A 14,384-nucleotide genomic window follows, 5' to 3' on the forward strand; every position below is an offset into this window, starting at 1 on the left:
CTTGAACAACATCTTTTTCTTCAGCATTTTGTATCTGTGTATGGTGATGGGTCCATGCAGACGCTACGACAACGGATGAATGAACACCGCTTGACAATCACCAGGCAAGAGTGTTTTCTTCTTGTTGGGGAACACTTCAGCGGTCACAGGCATTCGGCCTCTGATCATCAGGTAAGCGTTCTCCAAGGCGGCCTTCATGACACACGACAGCGCAGAGTCGCTGAGCAGAGACTGATAGCCAAGTTCCGCACACATGAGGACGGCCTCAACCTGGATCTTGGGTTCATGTCACACTATCTGTAACCCCCACGACTTGCTGGGCTTGCAAAATCTCACTAACTGTCCTGTCTGGAGACAATACACATCTCTTTAACCTGTGCTTAACGCTCTCTCCACTCACATTGTCTGTACCTTTAAGACTTGATTACCTGTAAAGACTCGCATTCCAACCATTATTTTGTAAATTGAGTTTGTGTCTTTATATGCCCTGTTTGTGAACAGAACTCCCACTCACCTGACGAAGGAGCAGCAAGCGCTCCGAAAGCTAGTGGCTTTTGCTACCAAATAAACCTGTTGGACTTTAACCTGGTGTTGTGAGACTTCTTACTATGGTGATGGGTGTCAGGGTGTAGGTCTGATGAGAACAATACTATGCTCTTTTTCATAGGCACTCATTGACCGCAAAATGATTTCTAATGACTGATATCATTATTAGCTAGTGAGGCTGAGAGGACAGCATGGCATAATGTTGAGGGCAGCATCATAATAGGCACAGGTCAGATCCAATAGGACACTTCAAATGGCATACTCTCCAACTAGAATCCCTATAGTGCTGAAGAGGTTATTTGATGCATCTAGTCTGCACCAACTTTTTGGCAGAGTATCTTACCCAGTCCCTCTCCTCATCCTTGTAACCCCATGCATTTCCCATGGCTAATCCATCTAACTTACACATCTTGGGATACTAAAGGGCAATTTAGCATAGCCAATCTACCTAACCTGCATATCTTTGTGGCGGGGAGAAACCAGAGCACCCGGAGAACACCTACGCAGAAATGGGGAGAACGTGCAAACTCCATACAGACCGTCACCCAAGGCTGGAATTGAACCCGGATTCCTGGTGCAGTGAGGCAGCAGTGCTAACCACTGTGCTGCCCCGACTGACAAGTAACCAATGGTAGGGTGACCATTTGGATCTGGCAAGCCTCGAATTGGTTGATTTTGATATCATTCAAACTGGTCGGGGAACGCCCATAAATGAATGAACTGTCTTTCAGGCTGGCTCTCAGCCTTGTGAACAGTGTGAGGTTCAGAATACCGCACCTAAGGGTGTCTGGTATTCGAACAGGGCTAAATGCACTGAAATCCAAACCGTCCATTACAAAACTGAACATCTGGGCACCCCAGATTGGTAGCTGCAGACTTTCTGTGGCAAATGGAGGGCAAAAAGTTAGACAGTTAGAGTTTCGAAAGCTGTAAGTGAATTGAGAAAGAGTTCTTTTCTCAGGGGCATACACACAAAAGGAATCAGGTTTGGGAGGGAGAAAGGAGAATATGAACTTAGCCTGATACAAAGCCTGATCTAAAATAGGCACCAACTCTAATGAAGCATCACGCTGACTTGAAATGTTGGCTCTATTCCCTCTCCACACATGCTGTCAGACCTGCTGAGATTTTCCAGCATTTTCTGTTTTGGGATTAATAATAGGTCTGTCTGTGATTGATAAAACATGAGTAGTGAGGCCACGTGTTATGATAAGGAGGTAACTGTGGAAATGGGTTGGGGGGTTTATATGAGGGACATATTAAGACAAGATAGGAGGGCAGTGAAAAGAGAGAGAGAGAGCGTGATGAATTAAGATGGAAATTACCCAGGATATTTCTATTTATTTCACATGTAAACTTGTGATTGGTGCCTTGGTCATAAAATACATCCATCCAGACCAGTGAAGATTTTGAGAGTGAATCAACCAACCAGTTTTTCTTGGTGCATCTTTATTCACATGTCTTACCAGGGTTCGAATTAGGAAAAAGCTAATTTCGCTGTTTTAGTCTTTGAAAGTCACTCTTGGGAATAGTCACCTCGAGATCCTAAAAATGTGCAGGGCTGTGGGGAGAAGAGTGGCACTCGGTGAATTGCTCCTTCAGAGAGCCGGCACAGACACTATGGGCCGAATGTACTGCACTCACACTGCAATGTGATAGAATTTCCTACTTAGATTTGCGCTAACTTTGCAATTTCCATTTCCCATGGTGGGATTTGAGTCAGTGACCCCAGAGTATTAGCCTATATTTGTAGTTTACCGGTTCAGTGGCCAATCCAGCCACAGGAGGAACCGGCACAGTGTTTAACGGTGGGATTGGGAATCTTCTCGCTGTCACATCACATCCGGATCGTGTTAACTCAGCGGAATGGTATTTCCCCCTCTCCTAACAAGGGCAGTAAGAGTCCCCCACTCAGTGAGGGCGCAGAGCCCCCAACTCAGTGAGGGTCCCCACAGTGAGTTTGCAGGCTCCCCTCTCGGTGAGGGTGCAGAGTCTGCCCTCTCAGACAGGTTACTCTCTGTGTTGCATTTTGAATATTCGCACGGTGTCAGCATGATAAACATGAAGCCGGGACCAGCTTCCCCCTGCCTCTGCCCCTCATTCTCTGCCTGTCCCTCAATCACTCCCTCAGCCCCTCACCTCCCACTCTCACCCTCTCCCTCACTCACCCTCTCCCACTCTCAGTATCTCCTCCCCATTCATTCTGTCTCCTCCCCGGTTGTGACGTTCCTGTGATTCCTGGAGCTGCGGCACAGAGACCGAGTCCACATGGTGTAGCCCAGCCCGGCCGCCCCGTGTCTGCCTCCCGCTGCCCAGTCTCTCCCTTCCCGCTGCCCAGTCTCTCCCTCCCCGCTGCCCAGTCTCTCCCTCCCCGCTGCCCAGTCTCTCCCTCCCCGCTGCCCAGTCTCTCCCTCCCCGCTGCCCAGTCTCTCCCTCCCCGCTGCCCAGTCTCTCCCTCCCCGCTGCCCAGTCTCTCCCTCCCCGCTGCCCAGTCTCTCCCTCCCCGCTGCCCAGTCTCTCCCTCCCCGCTGCCCAGTCTCTCCCTCCCCGCTGCCCAGTCTCTCCCTCCCCGCTGCCCAGTCTCTCCCTCCCCGCTGCCCAGTCTCTCCCTCCCCGCTGCCCAGTCTCTCTCCCCCCGCTGCCCAGTCTCTCCCTCCCCGCTGCCCAGTCTCTCTTCCCCCCGCTGCCCAGTCTCTCCCTCCCCGCTGCCCAGTCTCTCCCTCCCCGCTGCCCAGTCTCTCTCCCCCCGCTGCCCAGTCTCTCCCTCCCCGCTGCCCAGTCTCTCTCCCCCCGCTGCCCAGTCTCTCTTCCCCCCGCTGCCCAGTCTCTCTTCCCCCCGCTGCCCAGTCTCTCTTCCCCCCGCTGCCCAGTCTCTCTTCCCCCCGCTGCCCAGTCTCTCCCTCCCCGCTGCCCAGTCTCTCTCTGCCCAGCAGTGATGGGCAAGAAGAAAACCAGCAAATTCCCCCGCTCGCAGTTCTCCCCAATCGGGCCACCGAATGACACCCACCAGGAAGAGGAGGAGGAGGCTGGAGAAATTTGCTCGCCGGCCCGGGATTTACTGGAGAAAGTAAATTTAAAACTGTTCACTCTTGGTTTGTGTTGGTCCCAGCTGCTCCCTTTTGGACTGAAGGTGGAACTAACTTTATCCCCTGCCTCATTCCTTTTCTGTCCCATCCCTTTTTAAAAACTCATTCGTGTATTCAATTCTCTCTCCCACAAGCTCTTCAGGCGCCAACAGTTAGAAAGTAACTTTTAAAGTTAGTTTCTTACAGTTTTAGATGGTAAATAAGATATCCAGTACTGATGGGAGAAGGGGTTATATAGAAGTAGGCATCATCAAACATGTCAGTTTTGTGGAGGGGTGATGGGGTACAGGCATTCAGAGCGGGCATGCCAGCATGTGGCCTGAGTACGACTAACAACTTTGTGAATAGCATGTTTTTTAATTTGATTTATTACTGTCACATGTATTAGTGTACAGTGAAAAGTGTTGTTTCTTGTATGCTATACAGACAAACCATACCGTTCATAGAGAAGGAAAGGAGAGGGTGCAGAATGTAGTGTTACAGTCATAGCTAGGGTGTAGAGAAAGATCAACTTAATATCAGGTAGGTCCATTCAAAGGCTTGATGGCAGCAGGGAAGAAGCTGTTCTTGAGTCGGTTGGTATATGTCCTCAGACTGTTGTATCTTTTTCCCCGATGGAAGAAAGTGGAAGAGAGTATGCCTGGGGTCCTTGTTTATGCTGGCTGCATCCTTGGCCTGCAGGATATTGCTGCGGTTCATGGGCGACATGGTGGCACAGTGCTTAGCACTGCGGCCTCTCAGCGCCAGGGACCCGGGTTCAATTCCGACCCTGGGTGATTGTCTGTGTGGAGTCTGCACATTCTCGCCATGTCTGTGTGGGTTTTCTCCGGGTGCTCCGGTTTCCTCCCACAGTCCAAAGATGTGCAGGTTCGGTGTATTGGTCATGCTCAATTGCCCCTTAGTGTCAGGAGGATTAGCAGGGTAAATACATGGATTAAGGGGATAGGGCCTGGGAGGGACTGTTGTCGGTGCAGGCTCGATGGGCTGAGTGGCCTCCTTCTGCACTGCAGGGATTCTAGGATAATCTGGCCATTGAACAGAAGGTACATTGGCTCAAATCTCTCAATCAGTGTTCAAACCCTCATTTCCAGCCCTGAGTAGGCAAAAAAGTTCCCACTTACTTTCCTCCAATTTTTCTGGCCAATCATCCAATGGAGGATCCTGCAGAACTCCCAGTCAGCACGGAAACCTCGCAGACATCAGTGAAGGGAATCCATGCAGAAACCATGGCCCCTTTACACAGCAGTAGCTGCGATATTCTGATAAGTGCTCACTAATACACTGAAAAACTTTAGGACAGTTAAACAGGCCTTCAGTGTGTTAGTGAATGAGTGTTGTCGGGCGGGTGTGGTAAGGGGGGGATAGGGTAGCAGCTGGATAAGGTGGGGAGTCAAGGGACAGGGAGGTGGGATGTGTGTGTCGGGGGAGTCGGGTGATGGGGGAATAGTCATGTCACGTCAGGGATAGCTGGGCAGTCGAGGAGGTGTCGGGGGAGTCAGTTGTATAGTTACCCAGAAGTTACACTTGGATTTTTTTGTCCAACATTTCCTCGGTAACTATTCAGGTAAGTAAGTTGGAACCATCCAAAGTTTCTGCCTCTAACTCAGAGTTGGAAACTTTTTCAGAGAGACCCCGGGAGGAGGGGAATTGCTCGTCGTGAGTTCAAATTTCTCAGGCAATTCACATGGAGTCGGGAACACATTCTGGGAGATACGTCTGGTCTCTGATGATCTGGAGACCGGAAGATCTGGACCAATATCAATTAAGGTCTTCTATCTGCATCTGACAGTGAATCACTAGGCCAGTTGTACAGTCTCAGTGGCATAGTGGTTAGCACTACTGCCTCACAGTGCCAGGGACCCAGGTTCAATTCCTGGCTTGGGCCACTGTCTATGTGGAGTTTGCATGTTCTCCCTGTGTCTGCATGGGTTTCCTCCCAGTCCAAAGACGTGCTGGTTAGGTGCATTGGCCATGCTAAATTCTCCCTCAGTGCACTCGAACAGGCACCGGAGCGTGGTGACTAGGGAGTTTTCCACAGTAACTTCATTGCAGTGTTAATGTAAGCCTACTTGTGACACCAATAGATAAACTTAAAAAAAACTTTTATCCTCGACATTCTTATAAGGTTGCAGGCCTCAAGTTTAGGAATGCAAGGATAGAATTGCCCAAGGTAGAACTGTGAGGGAGTTAAAAAGGATACGGAAAATGAGGGAGGTGTTAAGGGAGGTGAACAGAAGCTGCAGTGTAATGGTTTGTAGAAGGCCAGAGAAGAGGATGCTTGATAGATTTTTCAGAATAAAGCTTTGGAAATGGGTGGTGAGCTGTCGATGCTGAAGCAAAGAAATGTGATTTGGGGTAAAACAAACGTGTATTTATGTGTTGCTTTTCACATCCTCAGGATGTTGCAATGGACACACCCATTTACCCAGGTTTAATAGGCTTCGGGGCAGATTGGCATAGCCAATTTTTAGGAAGCCTCGATTGTGTTGGGGGTACTCCTGGAGTTTAGCAATTGCATAACTGTCACTGAAGTACTTTTGAAGTCTAGTCATTGTTATAATGTAGGAAATGTCGCAGCTATTTAGAACGCAGTATGTTCCCAGAAACCGCAATGTAATAATGACCAGATAATCTGTCTTTTTAGGTGCTTGAGGATAAATATTGGCCTGGACAGCAGGGATAATCTCACCACAGAGGGTAGACCAGTCCTCAGTTTAATATCTCATCTGTAAGATGCCATCTTGATGGAGATCACTATACTGCGTTGGAGTGTTGGACTAGATTTTTGTATTCAGGTTTCTAGAGTCAGACTTGAACCCACAATCTTGTAATTCAAGCAAGATTGCTACCAACTGAGCTACAGCTCAAAACCTTCTCAACAATAGAAAAATGAAAGGTGGCAAGATCTTGCAAGGTGGCAAAAGTGGTTGCAGAAGTTAATCTATAGTCTTCGGTTTGTGTGAGGAGAATGCAGATTAATTGGAGGAGAAGAGATGGGAAGTGTTTAAATTGAAATCGTCAAAGACAAATTGTTGCTGTATCAGAGAGTATAATGAGACGAGTTTCAGCAAGGAAATAGCTATGAAATTTGGAAGAAGTATTAAGTGGTGCTCAAAGGGCCTGTGGAATATTAGAGGGAGATGTGGACCTCTGTTACAGAGCAACTGTTCTATTTGGATCAGTTTGCGTTAAATTCATACAATTTGTCTTTGCATAATAACACAAAATGACAAGTAAGTTATGTTTCACCACATTAGTTGTCTGTCTCGACTTAAGCAAGTTGATTTTTAAACTTTGGTTCCAAAGAAGCGTCATATCCGACTCAAAACATTAACTTGGTTTCTCTCTCCACAGATGCTGCCGGACCTACTGGGTTTTTCCATTATTTTCTGTTTTTAATTCCTAAATACCCTCCTGCATCATAGTCTTACGAACCTGAGAATGTGAAACAAAAACAGAAAATGCTGGAAAATCTCAGCAGGTCTGACAGCATCTGTGGAGAGGAATAGAGCCAACATTTCGGAGCTGGATGACCCTTCGTCAGAGCTCTGGCGCTATGTGTCTCTGTTTCTGTTCATCTCCCTATGTTCATCAGAGAGCCAATGCCAGACTACCCCTAAAAAGCACCTGATACCAGAGAGTTCCAAACAAAATGGGTGTGTGTGATATGATTATCCATTATTGAAACCAGTGAACCAATTGATTATTGTTTTTGATCTTTGGAGAAAATTCTTCAATGTGTACCTCAGGAACATGTTTGTTTAACATGTTTTTTAACATCAATTGCTCTGTAACCCTACAATGGAGGTCTGAGGGTCACAGAAAATAGTTTACACTTTTATGTGTTCATCAAACCATCACAATGTGTAGATGATCCTGAAACAATACTTGCTGTAATTTTCTATGGTTCTATAAGTGCAGGTCAGTGGGACTAGGCATAAAATGGTTCGGCACAGACAAGAAGGGCCAAAAGGCCTGTTTCTGAGCTGTAATTTTCTATGGTTCTAATACTCAAAATCATTTTTAATGTCATCTAAATCTTCTGCTGTAATTCTTTCTCAACACATTTCTTGGTGTCTTGTACCTGCTAAGTGGAGTTCATTTTTGTTACCCCCTAGTCTAATTTGTCTGAGCTGAGGGGGATTACTTAACTTACCCAAGTTTAAAGGGCTTAGGTGCAGATTGGCATTGACCGTGAAGGGGGTACTCCTGGAGTCTAGCCAGCTAAAACTGCGTGACTCACCAGTGCAGAGCATTGCTGCCAGCCAGTACCATCCCATACTATTTTCTGGTCGTCTACGAATGACAGCTTCATTTTTAGTTCTGGCTTTGTCTGAAGTATAAGCAGTTTGCATACTGTACGACAAACACACGTGAGAGCAAGTGCAAAAATACACAATATCCATCTTTCCAGGGGACATGTTGTTTCTCCTAAGTTAAGCTATCGTATATGAAAATATTGGGCTGAACCTGGCAGTTCAGGATGGTAAACAACAGTTACAGGAGGGGCTGTAACACTGAACCTAAAAGGTATCAGTGGCAGGTTCAAAGTGATAATGGACACATCTATTTAAGGGCTTAGGCACAGATTGGCAGAGCTGAGCTTTAGGAACTTTTGACTGTTAAGGAGGTACTGCTGGAGTCTCGCCAGCTAAAACTGCATAGCTTACCAGTACAGGGCTTGGTATGCTTGTTCAGCCTGTGCCATCCTAGCCAAGAAGCCATTGGAGTAAAGGAGTTAAGTGAAAAGTTCCTGGGAGGAGGTCTATCTCCTCAGTTTGGAGCCCAATTGGCAGAACGGTGATCAACAGTGCTCTGGAGTATTGTGGATCTGTCTAAATATCTGTTACAAAAGATCACAAAAGAATGACATGGTTATGAGTTTACTTCACTAGTTACGTCACCTTTTAGCCACCTTGACTAAAGAGCTTACCAGACTTTGTCTAAATTACAGTAGTTACTTACATTTATGTAGCACTTTTAGCATAATAAAAACCCCCAAGCGCTGCACAGGAGCATTATCTAACGAGGAATGACACCAAGCCACGTCAGCAGATATTGGGTCAGATGACCAAAATGCATGTTCAAGGAGATATATTTTAAGGAGTGTCTTAAAGGAGGAATGCAAAGTAGAGAAGTGGAGAGGTGTTGGGAGTGTATTCCAGAACAGGGCACTTAGGCAACAGAAGGCACAGCCACCAATAGTGGAGCCATTGTAAATCAGACAGAAAACAAGAGGAGAAAAATGATGTGCATCAGCAAGTTGAAGAAGGCTGGATGATAATCCATTTAATAGAATTGGTGATGTCAGCGTAATCCTTGTCTATATCCAGGTCTTAATTGTAGTCCTAACATTTCCACCAATCATATCAAAACCAAGAATTTCTCACATGAATAATAATTGCAGGGGAATTTTTAACTTTGATTTTTGATGCATCTTTTGTGAAAGTTACTTCAGAAATTAAATGTGCACTGACCAGTACAATGTGAAAGGTGTTCTCTGTGTAAAACATTAATCAACATTAAGCTTTAATTGGATGAACTTGTTGTCAGCAATATCCTTATCTTGGATCCACAACTGCTTCCAGAAATAAAGAAATGTGGAATACCCTGTACCACAAAAGGCTTGTATCAATGTAAACGCACTTTACCATCATAGCCTGCATACTCCTAGAATGTTGGATCAGAAATAAATTACACTAAAATCTCACAGCATTTCCACAAGTTATATTAAATGAGAATCGATTGTACAAGCATGTGTAAGTCGGGTACATGACTGTCCACTGTGATGAACTAAAATCCTATTCTCTGGTAGTTACAGAGCGCGTCTCCTGATGTCCGAGAATTTGCATGTGCGAATATTTCAAAACTTGTCCAGGAGAAAAAGGTGATCCCTTCCTTTCTGCAGAAAGACGCCGTTCGGTGTTTGGGGCCAATGCTACTTGATCCAAGTGTGGGTGTCAGGGAAACAGCTGCTGGTGCACTCAGGTGAGTGGCAAATGTTTTAAACAACATTGACCATGCATCAAATCAGAAACATAGAAGCCCTACAGTGCAGAAGGAGGCCATTCGGCCCATAGAGTCTGAGCTGACTCAGCATATTACCCAGTCAACCCAGTCATCTCTCTCTCTCTCTCTCTCTCTCAGAAAGGTGATGGAAGCAACATCAATTGTGGCTTAGCACCTGAGGGAAAGCATTTGAGGGGCTGTGGGGTAAGGGTAGGGGAGTAAGGCTAACTCAATTGCTCTTGTAGAGAGCTGGTATGGGCTGTATTTTAACAGTGCCTGTCCTTTCCTACCTACTCCTAACCTGTCTCCCATTTTATGGTGTATGGAGGAGGCGTCAGGCAGTCAACTTGCCCTTAGGCTTATTGAGGCCCTTCAGTAGCCAATTAATGACCACTTAAGTGCCTCATTCTGCCTCTGCTACTATTTTACACACAGCAGGGGAAGTCTGAGTGGGTAGCCCAGCAGTTTTCACTGCCAAGGATGTTGTTGGACAAGAAGGAGTGAGTGAATGTCCTTTGGGGCAACCCCTGTGACTACTGGAGGCCCTCTTCCCTTGCTGGAGCCTAACAGCCAATCCCTGCCTATACCCTGGACATAGCTGTCAGCCTGGCCTCCATAACCTCCTCTTCAGGAGTACCTGTGGTCCCATCAGCGGCAGGTTTGAGTGGTAGCCACACCTGGACTTCAGAGCTGCCAATCAATCAGGCTGACCAGTGGCTCTCTAAGGTGGAAGACTTAGAAGAAGAATCATGGAAACCCTACAGTGCACAAGGAGGCCATTTGGCCCATCAAGTCAGCACCGCCAACAATCCCACCTAGGCCCTATCCCCCAGGTGGGACGGAAGTCTCATCCTGGAGCCAATTAACACTGCTTCCAGGGTAAGATGAATGCAGAGCAGGCGGTTTTTAGGTGGGTGGGCTCAAGATCGACTTTTCACTTGGTGGATTGGGAATGGGGGGGTTAGAATGCGGCATTGTGTAAGATCCGCTAGACTTGACAGGTGACTGGCCTTTTCTTGTGTTGTAACCTTTGTATGATATGCTGAGAGGAGGGGATTGTAAAGATGCAAATAAACAATATGAATTGCTTGTTTTGAACAGAAACCTTAGTGCTTGTGGGGGATACGATGTTTGTGATGAGATGGTGAAACAGGATGTTCTGACTCCACTTACTGCATTGTTGCGGGAGGTAAGCTCTTTGTGTAAAATTGAAATCCATCTGCTCTTGTTTCACTTTTTCCATAACTTCCCTCCTTTGGCCTTTTCGTCCGTAAAAAATGTAAATAGGAGCAGGAGTAGGCCATTCTGTCCATTAAGCCTGTCCTGTCATTTAATACATCATGGCTCATCACCTGCCTCAGTTACACTTTCCCACGCAATCCCCACATCCCTTAATTTCCATAAATCCGTCAATCTCTTACTTGAACAGCACTCTGCCATTGAGAATTCTAAATATTCACAACCCTTTGAAGAAATTTCTCCTCATCTCAGTGCTAAGTGGCTGACTTTTTATTCTGAGACTGTGGTCCCTAGTTTTTGACTCGTCAACTGCAAAGCATCCTCCCAGTATCGAGCCTGCTGAGTCCCTTTTAACATGCCTGAGTGAGCTCTCATTCTCTGAGATGCACACAGTACTCGAGGTGCTGTCTCACCAAGGTTCTATATAATTGCAAGAACATTGCTTCCGTCTTATACTCTAAATTCTTTAATAAAGGCTAACATACCATTTGTTTTCCTAATTGTTTGCTGTACCTGTATGTTAACTTTGCGTTTTATGTATCTAAGGACACATAAGCCCCTCTGAATACAATGTTTTCCAGTCTCTCACCAATTTAAAAACTATTCTGTTTTTCTAATTTCCCTACCAAAGTGGATAAGTTCACATTTCTTCATTCTGCTGTGTTTGTGCCCACTCATTTAATCTATCGAAATCCTTTCTGCAGCCGCTTTGCATCCTCCTCACAGTTTACTTGCCCACTTAACTTTATATTGCTCGCAAACTTAGATACATTACCTTGGGTTACCCCATGTGTTGTGTTGGTAATGATTTGATTTGATTTGATTTATTATTGTTACGTGTATTGGTATACAGTGAAAAGTATTGTTTCTTGCGCTATACAGGCAAAGCATACTGTTCACAGAGAAAGAAAGGAGAGGGGGCAGAATGTAGTGTTACAGTCATAGCTAGGGCGTAGAGAAAGATCAACTTAGTGAGAGGTAGGTCCATTCAAAAGTCTGATGGCAGCAGGGAAGAAGCTGTTCTTGAGTCGGTTGGTACTTGATCTCAGACTTTTGTATCTTTTTCCCGACAGAAGAGAGAATGTCCAGGGTGTGTGGGGTCCTTAATTATGCTGGCTGCTTTTCTGAGGCAGCGGGAAGTGTAGACAGAGTCATTGGATAGGAGGCTGGTTTGTGTGATGGATTGGGCTTCATTCACAACCCTTTGTAGCTTCTTGTCGGCTTGGACAGAGCAGGAGCCATACCAAGCAGTGATACAACCAGAGAGGATGTTTTCTATGGTGCATCTGTAAAGGTTGCGGACATGCCAAATTTCCTTAGCCTCCTGAGAAAGTAGAGGCATTGGTGGGCTTTCTTAACTATAGCGTCGGCATAGGGGGATCAGGACAGGTTGTTGATGATCTGGACACCTAAAAACTTGAAGCTCTCAACCATTTCTACTTCATTCCTGTTGAAGCCACTATGCTTTCTGAAGTCGATGACGAAGTCCATGTTTTACTGACATTGGGGGAGAGATTATTGAGCGGTTATTGATCTCTAATTTGTTATTATGGAACGTTGCTCTTTAACCTCTAGCAATTCTGTCAAATTGACAACCATTGAGAGAAGCAATTGGGGTAGCCTCCCTCTATTGGGGGGGGTGTAACTGGCACAATCCTTGTGGGGAATTATTTGAATGGAGCGCTCTATGGCTCAGATGTTTGAATTTTATAGCATACTACTTTTTAAATTGATGCTCTTTAAGTACATGCTGAGAAAAGCATTGCTAACTTCAATCTCAGTTTCTGTTGCTCCTTGATTGCAGTGTTGTACGGAATTAGATGCAAATGTGGTCATTCCACGAAAACAGAAAGGTACAGATAAAACCTACGTGGAAGACATAGCTAATGAAGCCATCAACCTTCTCTGGAATTTATGGTAAGTTTATTTTTCACCAAGCTCAAACACTTTCAGAGTAGCTAACTGCAGGTTTTCATGAATCTGTGAGTACTGTCAGTGCCAATTTTCCTTAACAAAGTAGGCGCTGCAGAATCATTGATGGCGTTTAAGATGAACAGTTTATTTTATGGAAAATGTCCATGATGGCATTTGGTAAGAAATGAAGCGGAAGTCTTCACTTTATCTCCTGCAGTTCCTCTAATAAATTCTTTAATCGTTCTTGGCAAAATGCTGCAGGTAGAATTCCTCAGCCCTTTCACTGGGTGCACTGCTTACTGCTCCCGTTCATTGATTTCAACGGGATAAAGGTTTGTGGGTGGCACACTTGTAGTTTTCAGATCTCCACCCACAGACAAGGCACCTTAGTCACCGAAGATTCGGAACATCTGCCCTAGGAATTTTGGATTCTGTCCATGCTTCTGCTCAAAACAGCCTAATGGAACTAGGAGACTTTCGCAGTAGCTTCATTGCAGTGTTAATGTAAGCCTACTTGTGACAAATGAATGAACTTTAAACTTTTGGAATAGTCAAGTAATGCCTAAATTTAGACATTGATGAATTGCTACTTTCTTTCACGTTACCCACTAATATAATTGTCCTGTAAGCGTCCGGCAGGATTTGTTGCTTCTGATAAAATAGTTGCTGTCAAAGTGACTTCCATTTTCACCAATTAATGTAACCATCACCTTGTTGCTTACTGTTTTCCACTGACTGCCCTGTCGTTAGTGCGTGTGCATTGTTTCTCAGAGAAATGTGCCTGGTGATGAGGTGTCTGCTTCTGTAAGCTTAGATTGTAATGGTGAATCGCTAGTATATAGACATGAATGGGTCTCAGCATTGTAAACATTGTACGGACAGTAATTGTTTGAAGAGAAGGGCTAATCAGCTTTTTTTCTCATTTTCTTAGTGAAAGCAGCAGCACGGCAGTGTCTGTCTTTAACAAAGAAGGTTTATTGGACGTCTGCATTCAGTGTCTGAGACGGTTTAACGTTAATGTTGAACTAGCTATTTCTGCAGGTGAGTAATCTCAATTAAAATGATTCAGAATGTGGTACTTGTGCTGGATTTCTGGTCAAATTGTAAAATCTGACTCGTTCGTACCATAGTTCAAACTAAAAGAATTCTTTAGATGAGTTCCATCAACAACCTGCAGTAAATTTTGGACCATTTTAATGTTGAACCCAGTTTAATTATTCTCTAAGATAATAAGATGCTGGAATCTGACAAAGGGTCATCCAGACCCCAAACGTTGGCTCCATTCCCTCCCCACAGATGCTGTCAGACCTGTTGAGATTTTCCAGCATTTTCTGCTTTTGTTGTTAATTATTTTCTATCTTTTTTTTAATGTTTCAATGATGCGTCCTGATAACTGCTTTAGAAATATAGACAATGAGAGTTTAATGATTGGATGGCACCAATCTGATTGGGACGTTGGAACGTCTCGCACTGGAAAAGACAAGTTTGGTCCGTCCTGCAGCCTCAGTCTTCAAAATTAGGCTATTCTTCTGCCACTTAAGTCCCTCCATTGATTTTATCACCAACTCCCTCTTGAAACTTATGTTATCA

General features: G+C 45.2%; 1 protein-coding gene across 5 annotated transcripts in view; it reads left to right on the top strand.

Moving 5' to 3' along the window:
• The first annotated feature begins 2,782 nt into the window (after positions 1-2,782).
• The window catches only part of heatr3 (HEAT repeat containing 3), a 51,248-nt gene continuing 39,646 nt past the window's right edge, over positions 2,783-14,384 (top strand). The window contains exons 1-7 of one of the 5 annotated variants that reach the window (XM_078210862.1): positions 2,804-2,861; positions 2,995-3,324; positions 3,417-3,613; positions 9,448-9,620; positions 10,743-10,830; positions 12,685-12,797; positions 13,726-13,835. In XM_078210862.1, the coding sequence (XP_078066988.1) occupies positions 3,482-3,613; positions 9,448-9,620; positions 10,743-10,830; positions 12,685-12,797; positions 13,726-13,835 (616 nt within the window). In that variant the 5' untranslated portion in view covers positions 2,804-2,861; positions 2,995-3,324; positions 3,417-3,481. Of the gene's footprint in view, positions 3,677-9,447; positions 9,621-10,742; positions 10,831-12,684; positions 12,798-13,725; positions 13,836-14,384 lie in introns of all 5 variants that reach the window. The other 4 variants (XM_078210861.1, XM_078210859.1, XM_078210860.1 and 1 more) reach the window with 4 other exon arrangements.

This window comes from Mustelus asterias, chromosome 4 (genome assembly GCF_964213995.1).
Source record: "Mustelus asterias chromosome 4, sMusAst1.hap1.1, whole genome shotgun sequence".
NCBI lineage: Eukaryota > Metazoa > Chordata > Chondrichthyes > Carcharhiniformes > Triakidae > Mustelus > Mustelus asterias.